General features: G+C 46.2%; 2 protein-coding genes across 2 annotated transcripts; both read right to left on the minus strand.

Annotated features, from left to right (window-relative positions):
- Positions 1-165: 165 nt before the first annotated feature.
- Positions 166-2061, minus strand: LOC106816361 (the record flags this gene model as incomplete). Its single annotated transcript, XM_014820948.1, has 3 exons — positions 1843-2061; positions 957-1090; positions 166-364 (listed from the first exon to the last, which is right to left on the minus strand). Coding segments are annotated over exons 1-3 (495 nt in total), but the record flags the coding sequence as incomplete, so codon positions are not given.
- Positions 2062-3413: 1352 nt separating this feature from the next.
- On the minus strand, positions 3414-9128 carry LOC106816362 (kinesin-like protein KIF19). Its single transcript, XM_014820949.1, has 7 exons — positions 8976-9128; positions 7954-8050; positions 6952-7029; positions 5004-5137; positions 4724-4805; positions 4273-4404; positions 3414-3532 (listed from the first exon to the last, which is right to left on the minus strand). Exons 3-7 carry the CDS (start codon positions 6953-6955, stop codon positions 3414-3416), a joined length of 471 nt encoding a protein of 156 aa, XP_014676435.1. The 5' UTR covers positions 6956-7029; positions 7954-8050; positions 8976-9128.
- Between the last annotated feature and the right edge of the window lie 224 nt (positions 9129-9352).

The raw sequence follows: 9352 nt of genomic DNA on the forward strand, positions 1-9352 counted from the left end.
CACACACACACACACACACACACACACACACACACGAGAGAGAGAGACGACGACGACGACACGACACACACACACACACACACACACACACACACACACACACACACACACACACACACACACACACACACACACACACACACACACACACACACACACACACACCTTCAGTCTGCCGTTGCGTGACTTTGCGTCGACGATCCACGGTCGGTGCCGACTGACGGAGTAGGGCGACGGCTGCTCAGCTCTATGGCGCTCCCGCAGCGGTCGGCCGCCCGCTTGCATCTGATTATCGCTGATGGCGGGCCGCGGGCCCAGTCTGCCACGCAGCGAATGCTTGTCCTGCGGAAGCCTGCTGGCGCTTCTGCAACGCGACAAGAACCAAAGGAGTCGGCGGGGACGGTCTAGGCGAAGGAGCACAGCGTAGCGTTAAACTTATGTTAGCGGACATCTCTTTAGAACGAGTATCTGTACATAGAGGATAATCTTGGTGTTTCTCGCAAAGTGACCCTTATTATACAGGTTTCGCCGTGTACCTTGTGCAAATTTAATGCGCGGTCCTAAGAGATTTTCAATCGGGCGCGATAGCAAATAAAAAATTGACAACGTGGAGCCGTATATATATGTGTGGTGCGAGCTAAACCCTAGAACACGATGAATGGGCAACACACGGATGACGAGCGTTTCCAGGTTGGATGTATATTGTTGTTTGTGTTGTACCTGGTTACTCCCGGCTGCCATACAGTATATGTAATACAGAGCGCAGAATCGCATAGAGAGTATCTGCAGAATTGCGTAATGCTTCATAAGCACGTTCCCCCGCCTACCTGTGTTATTGACGTCATCGGCGCACGCGGTACAGCGGACATGGCGCGCGCGTGCGAACAGTAATTAATTACGGCATACCGCTGCCATCAGCATTGACGGGTAAACGCGGCTAGGGTTGCCTTGCTTACGCATTATCGAAGACGTGCCTCTCGAGGTGAGGCGTCGACATGGCTTGCTTCTGCGTCGGAGGCTTGTCGAGCCTCGCCGTGAGGAATCTCCTCTGGCGTCGGATGGACGACGACGTCATGCTGCTCTTCGCGCTCTGTAACTGAGACGGTCAGACTACTGTGATAGAGGAACGCGCCTCCCGTCTGTAATGCGTGGATATGGCCGTCAACGAGCCAGGCTACGAGCATTCGGGCTTCGCACGGGTGCTGTACGAACGTCTGCGATGCTTCTCGAACAAATTCGAAATATCGAACTGTATGTTCTTCGGTACCTCTCCATCTCTCGATATAGCATCAGTGACAATACTCATCGGAGTATATTAGACTATTGGTTCGAGGCGTCTGAGCGGGATAACCACTCATTGGTTATTGTTGCTAGGTCGGCCAACGTAGAGCAGTTTATGCACGTTTTTCACGCGTGATCGCTATATACTGTCGAGTGTGCTGCATTTCGTTAGTAAGGCTGATAGGGTCTATGTCTCCTTGGGTATTGCCAGAACGTACCCTGGGTACAGTCCGGTATACCGGAACGTACTCTGCTAACTATCTGATATTGTTAGGGTTAAGGTTAGGGTTAGGGAGTAGGCGTAGACGACTCCCTAGACTCGTTAGTGGCGTAGGCGAGGTACGGTCCGGCATATTAGATAGTACCAGGATACGTTCCGCTATACCGGACCGTACCCAGGGTACGTTCTGGCGGTACCCAGGGAGACATAGACCCTGGCAGCGTTAGTAAGCAGCGTTTTTCGAACGCCCATATATCGCAACAATGGTTGTCTAGAGCTAACAAGTAATCACAGCAGGCGGATAGGTGAATTATAGTTCGAGGAATTCTCGTATTTCCTACCCCGACAGGCTCTTTGTCGAGTAGGACTTGATGCCTTCGGTCCATTTTTATGCAGCTGGCCTCCCTGCTCCGCTGCGTTGACATTTCCGGAGTGCTACCAGATAGCGACTGTGTAGCTGTTACCGACTGGGTCTTCGACTTGGGCCCGCCAATCAGCGGCATCGTTAAGTCGCGGTTTGACTGTTCAGAGTCGTTTGAAAGGCCGCTGTGTTGGGGCAGATGACTAAAATGTAAACGACATGAGGGAAAATGCATCAACGTCTCTCTTTCTCTCTCTCTCTCTCTCTCTCTCTCTCTCTCTCTCTCTCTCTCTCTCTCTCTCTCTCTCTCTTTTTCTCTTTCTCGCTATTTCGCTCTCTTTCTCTCTCTCTCTCGCTCTCTCGCTCTCTTTCTCTCTCTCTCTCTCTTTCTCTCTCTCGCGCGCGCGCGCGCGTGTGTGTGTGTGTGTGTGTGAGAGAGAGAGAGAGAGACCTTCGGTCGTTGTTTGATCCTCGTTGTCTTCTCCTTCCTTCTCGGCAACTTCTTTCGTATCTTTACTAGCCTGCCACCTGTTGTTAGTTAGAAAATAAGAGCTGATGAATTCCTCGTTGAGATGTTTGCTACGTAATTAGGACTAGTACAAAAGATGCCAGCCATTAATTGATTTCATTATGGTCAATAAACTGGCAGGTGAAGTCGCGCACAAATAAAATGACGTTAATCTATGTCATGACGCGGGTGTTTATATGTTTAGATGCAGGGTTTCATTGGGAGACTCCAATCTCGTAACCTTTGTACACTCGAATCCGCATAGATACATACCGGGGGTGAGGATCGAATCACTATCGGCCTTAGGTCACAATCAAAACTACAAAGAGATGGTATTCGTGGTGGTGCGGTCATTATGTTCTTCACATGACGTCGTCCATTTTCGTGATTGGTCGACGATAGCGGGTTAATTCAATCCGCAAATAAGGGCGAAATCGCGCGAGTTAGTTACCGCTGTGGTTCCCTATTCCCCACCATGGAGGATCAACGCGTTCTCATATGAGTTTAGCACGGCAACTATCTAATTAATTAATAATTATAAAATTGCACATGCTCAACAGTACCTCAGGTTGACATGTACGATGGGCGCCGTGCAGACCGGAGTGAAAATACGTTGTTAAAATTGTGTTGACGACTGTAACTGTAATTGTTGGCCGTTATCAGGGTTACATGTGTTATGGGTAGAAAATAATAGCCGTGTCGTTCTGCATCGTCTTTCTTCGTTACGGAACAGTATCTTACTTTTTGTTTTGACATTCGCGTCGAGAAATTCTAAGGCTCACGATGGATACAGGATGAAATTAAATATCGTGCGACGAAATGTTTCATTATCAATTAAAAACGGCCAAAAACACGCTTTCATGCGAATACCTATGAGGACAGTACATTATAGTGCCCATAAGGACTACAATATATATACATATACATACATACCATATACACACGCGCGCACGCACGCACGCACACACACACACACACACACACACACACTATAGGTAAAAAGCTCGTAAGAAGAGTTCGTAAATCGAAATCGTATTAAGGCATCACGATCGCACCTTGACAGTTTCCACTGCTACATCCGAGTTGAACAAGAGGCCATCTCTGTCGACCTTATACTGCTTGTAGAGCATCTGCAGCACGGGTGGGCATGGCATCTGGTGATCTAAGAGAGGAAATACCAGCGTTCCATCGATTATCTATCTACATGCTTCACGTCACACGGCGCGAGGTTGGCGGGTTTGATGGACGTAGCATTAATTAACTGCAATGGTAGAGAAACTGACGGAAACGAGCCCGCTAGTATAAGGGCGTCTGTATACGAAATCGAATAACCTGCATCAATACTACGATCATCACACGCAGGAGTGGTGCTCGAAGACACGGGTGGCGGGCGTGAGGCAGAACCTGCAGAGAAGGTGGAAATTAGGCAAACAGCACACGGTGAATAGAACCGTAGATGCGAGAGCGGGAGAGTGTTACAAAAAGAACACACAAGCTGAATAATGCGCAGTCATTAATGAAAAACGCGCTATGATCTCATGAAGGGATAATGGAGTTACGATAAAGGCGAATCCGCGGTAGGGGAAGCTATCGAAAAATGAGAAGACAAACTTGCAGAGATATCGTTGTGAGAAAAGTGATGTGTTGATGATGACGTGGAGGGGGTATATATTGAGGATGCTTAGACGTAAATGGAAATGTGTGAGGTGATATATTTAGGATGTTGTGACGTTGTCTAGGTGGCTGTAAGCTGATATATTGAGGATGTTATGATGTCATGTATATGTTTTGTGAGGTTCGATATTGACGAACGCTCTCACATATAGGAAGATTTATCGATAATATATCGAGGATGCTATGGTGTCATGTAGATTCTGTCTGAGGCGATGTGTGTGGACACACCGTCTATGATCTGCTTCTGATGCTGAATGATGCGATCTGCTAGTTGGTTGATCGTCTTCAACTTGACGATCTGCAGATCCTTGCCCTGTAGCTCGTGCTCTTTCAGCAGCTCTAGACTGCGCAGATCGTGTTCTGACACAGCGCAGTCAAGAAAATTGGCCTGTTCGTATGTTCCTTCAATCATATCATCCTTATACAGGTTTTCAATATAAGGTGGCAACACAGAAAGCCACGTCACGACTTATAGCCGAATCTATTTGGATGACAACTTGCGCTACCTAATTATGTCTACTGCTACGATGTATTTAGCGTAAATTCACGTTACATACAATGTATGTTAATGTACTGTACTGATTTTGCTGAGTTACATAACTTAGGCGAACAATCGAGGAAGCCTCTGTTAGCAACTGGATCTGAGCAAATCGAATGACGCAGACTCGACAAAAGATACTCTCGACCTCTAGCTGATTGACCTTGATGATGAGCTGCAGCAGCTCCCTCTGTTGGTCGGTGCTTGCTTTCCCCGGAAGAACCTGTGGTGTGCGTGTATTTCATTGGTCCGATTAACATAAAAGGTGCGCCATGGGCCACAACCGGGTGCAAACACTAGAGTAATGAGGTTTAATGAAAGTGCGTTTGCCAAAGAAACGACATCTTTTGAGTGCTGAAGATACTGATGTTGCAAAGGTGCTACATGCACGCAACCCCTCGCCGTCGTTTTATGCGATTACCTCTTCTAACCGCTCGGCATTTGTCTTGTTATTACTGAGTTGCTTCTCCAGCTTTACTTTGTACTGGGAAGCTTTCTGCAGCGCTTCGTTGAGCATCTTTAGTTGCTCCCTGGCATGGACCAGATCGCTCGGCTCTGAAACGTGACGCGAAATTACTACATGCACAACGGCGAATGGCGTAATTCTCTCGTGAGACTGTCGCAGTCGGTCGGTCGTGCATCTAGCAGCTAGCCTACTGCCCGTGACCGTGCACGCAATTACGACTATTATATAGTTATACTAGCGGGATACCCGGCATTGCCCGGGGAAATCAGTGGCGTTACTCAGTTGGTGACCGCTTGGTGGAAAGGAAAATACCCAACAAAAACTAACTATCTATCTATCCATGCATCCATCCATGCATCCATCCATCCATCCCATCCCATTCCATGCCATCCCATGCCATGCCATCCCATCGCACCGCATCCCATACCAAACCATCTCATCTCATCCCATCCCATCCCATCCCATCCCATCCCATCCCATCCCATCCCATCATGTATGTATGATATGTATGTATGTATGAGTATGTATGCTAATGTATTTAGTACTAAGGTATGTATGTATGTATGTATGTCATTATGTATGTAATGTAGTCTGTAATGTATGTGTGTGTTGTGTGTGTGTGTGTGCGTGCGTGCGTGCGTGCGTGCGTGCGTGCGTCGCGTGCGTGCGTGCGTGCGTGCCGTGGCTGCGTGCGTGCGTCGCGGCGTGCGTGCGTGTCGTGGTGCTATGCATGCCATCATGCATGTATGTCTGTATGCCACCTGAGCCCGGACCAACACCGCGAACGATCTGATGCAATTTTCAATAAGGCGAATCCTATACCCCGGGGTAGTGTTTTTTTTTAAAGTCTAAAAAGTAAAAATTGATCAAAAATTCTATTCACTCAATAATGGTGCTGACGTACAGATTAACGATCACGTACCGTATGACTCCATGGTGCCTAGCCTTCACGGCGCAGTGGCGTTAACTCGCTATAAGCATCCGTACTCCTACACCTCGGATTCACCGGTCGGAGCCCAGCTTGGGGAGAGCTATTCTTTGCCACCGCGCTTTTTTATAAGGTGCCTTTTTCTTCCTTTACCTATTACTTAGTATGTATCTATTATAGAGTTTTAAACTTTCTTAAGTATAAAATAAAAAAATTTATTATATTATTTTTATTTTAATGTCTTTATCTTTGATTTATTGAATTATTATCTACTGTTTGGGATGGGATGGGATGGCATGGCATAAGATGGCATGATGTGCATGGCATTGTGCATGGGAATGCGCATGGAATGGTCTGATGGCAATGGCATGGGATGGCATGGGACTGGCATGGCCTGTGATGGAATGGAATGGGATGGATGCGTGGGATTGGATGGTCATGGCATGGCAATGGATGCATGGCCCCTGCATGGCAGTGGATGGTATGCCGTCCTGGGATATGGGATGAGATCGGGATGGCATGAGATGGATGCGTNATATATATATATATATATATATATATATATATGTGTGTGTGTGTGTGTGCGTGCGTCGTGTGTGTGTGTGTGTGTGTGTGTGTGTGTGTGTGTGTGTGTGTGTGCGCGCGCGCACTCGCACACGCACACGCATGCACACGCGCTCGCATTTGCGGGCAGGTGTGACAATCTCTGGATAGTCAGGGGTACACCGTATGTCTACATGTACCTAACTGCAAATGTGAGAATTCATTGCGGGAGGCGACAGCCTGCAAAGCTAGGGGAAAATCTGCTAGGAACAGCAGGGGAAATATCTAGCATCAAAGCATTTCGAATTCAACGGTGCGCATGTGGAATGTAGAAATAACGTATGAGCGAAGGTAGATACCTGCATGTATGTAGGTATGCAATCTGAGAGAAGCACCCTAAAATGTTCCCACGGGCGGTTACTCGCAACTTACTCATTGATGATATAGCTGTGTGACTGTATCTCCCAGCTTAGGTGTAAACTGCTGCGGTTCACCTCCATCAAGTTGTTCCTTTAAAATAGCGAACACATTTAACACATGTACGTCCTCACGAATGTCCATTCTCTCTTGTCGCGCACTATCAAGCAGCCAGACGGAAAACACGCCAGTGTATGTATTGCCTCGTCCTTAATAAGAAACCATACGTCTTAGCGAGCCAGCACGTAAGCTGGCTCTAACTCGTTGTTGCTACCTAATCGAATTTGGCTGTCCTTTTCCTTATGGCTGCCTTATCTGTCGATCGTTTCTTCTATATTTTTCGTCTAATCTAATTTCGTTGATTGAAGCTCTTGCCTGGATTGAGCGTTTTGTCTTTTGTCTTTTCATTATTTTTACCTTCTAACCATTGCTTTCGGCCTGGCTTGCCTTACTTACTTATGAGAATTAGATATTATTATATTATTTACAGATAAATCGTAGAGGAGTATGCGGGCAGAAAGCAGTTACTAGTAGTTCTTTCTTCGAATGTTGCACATAAAAAATGCACAAGCAAGTGGCCGTATATTTAGCACGAACAGCTAGACTGTTTCCAAACGTCCCTGTATCGTGTCTGAGCCCATAACGCTGGCTCTCAGCGATTTGCGGAGTCAGTCTACAGACAGGCTAGATCTGCCATAGGTGATGCATAAGTGAGATTACATATAAATGTTACATTATTGGATTGGTAATTAATCTGTCGCTAAACCTAATGTCGATGTACAGTCGGGGAACAAATCACACTTTCAAGAAACAGCAAGCGTTCGTAATATAAAGTACTCGTAACAAATTGTCTGTCTATACAGTCTCCTTGCGCTCGCGCGGAATTTGGTGAGAACCTTTTTTAAAACATTAGTTCCTGATGTGATTAATTCGCCGCGTGTGAGCAGCACTAGCGGGTGGCGGGAATGAAGATGGCGCGCATGCGTGCCGAGTCAGTCAGTATACGAACCGCCTCACCTGATGTCCAGCTGCTCTTTAAAGGTCGCCAGCAGCTGATGACGAAGCCATTTCATCTCCGTTTCCGACTCCCTTCTCGAGGCTTCCATCACCTCGCCTGCGAAAATCAACGTAATGTTATCGCGACGGGTTACCACCTACTTGCGCATTTACGCTGTACGAAACCAATGATGTGTATTTATTAGTTGAACGACAGCGGATCAATAGCATCAGGAGTAGATAATAGGGATTATTATCTACTATTATAATCTATATATATATATATAGATATATATATATATAGATATTATATATATATATATAGATATAGATATTATATATATCTATATTATTATCCCTATTATCTACTCCTAATAGCATGTAATCGCGACTCTGACGGCGCAAAAAAGCGGTATCGTGTATCGTAACGGGATATGATTGCGATGAAAGAGACAATACTGATGCCCTCGTTCTACGATTGATTGACATCTTGGCTCCTACTCGAGTAACAATCTAATCAGCTTTTAGGGAAGCGAACGCGTTGATTTTTATTCAATTTGATCAAAGGTTGGTCGACTGCGCGCGTGACCAGGCGAAACGATGTTTTATTGATGCATGTCCTGAATAATTCAACGCGATGATGAGCGTGAAAATAAATCTTGTGTGATCTCCATGCACGCGCCATGACGTCCACGACGGTCCGAGAATCACATGCGGGATCAAAACATTTTAACATTTGCCTAGCAACAATAAGTAACTGACGTGCGCGGTACTTGAAAAGACCGGAATTAATTAGAACTCGCCATTAAGTTTCATCACCTGGTTTTTATGCGAATGTATGCTAACTTACTAACTTTGAAACTCCTGAGCACTTTTCAGCACGGAGGCAGAAGGATAGAAGCTCTGACTGTTATCGCAGATAACTATAATATTGTACCTTTTTCGCAGTATATAATATCAAGAGTCCATAATAGTCCATAGAGCCATTTTATTTTCACTCCCACATTTTTATCGCGCGCACGAGTTACGTGGTATATACTCACTGTGTAGATTTTGAATGCTGACCGCCGTGCGCGCCACCTTGTTCGACTCCTGCTCGTGCAGTTTAGAGCGCATGCGCGCGATCTCGTTCTGAAGTTCTTGGATGATGTTGTTATACTGCGTTATGTGGTGCGTCACGTCAACCACGTTTCTCCTCACCTGAGGGGGTACATGCGCTTGTCGTAACAGCTTGCAAACGACAGCTTGTAGCCTCCCTGCTACGTGGTATTTATTACGAGTATTCATTATATATGTGGGTTTCATCAGCTTGACTATATCTTAACTCCACAACTTCAATAACATACGCGTGTGTCGGTGGTGTGTGTGTGTGTGTGTGTGTGTGTGTGTGTGTGTGTGTGTGTGTGTGTGTGTGTGTGTG

The sequence above is a fragment of the Priapulus caudatus genome, unplaced genomic scaffold (assembly GCF_000485595.1).
Source record: "Priapulus caudatus unplaced genomic scaffold, Priapulus_caudatus-5.0.1 Scaffold1359, whole genome shotgun sequence".
Taxonomy (NCBI): Eukaryota; Metazoa; Priapulida; class Priapulimorpha; order Priapulimorphida; family Priapulidae; genus Priapulus; species Priapulus caudatus.

What these genes read in the sequence shown, in the direction of transcription:
- LOC106816362 (XM_014820949.1), bottom strand. An exon ending in CAATCAGCTAGAGGTCGAGA is followed by an intron (nt 4,405 to 4,723) that starts GTATCTTTTGTC and finishes GCGCTGTGTCAG; the next exon opens with AACACGATCTGCGCAGTCTA. An exon ending in TCAGAAGCAGATCATAGACG is followed by an intron (nt 3,533 to 4,272) that starts GTGTGTCCACAC and finishes TTCCTCTCTTAG; the next exon opens with ATCACCAGATGCCATGCCCA.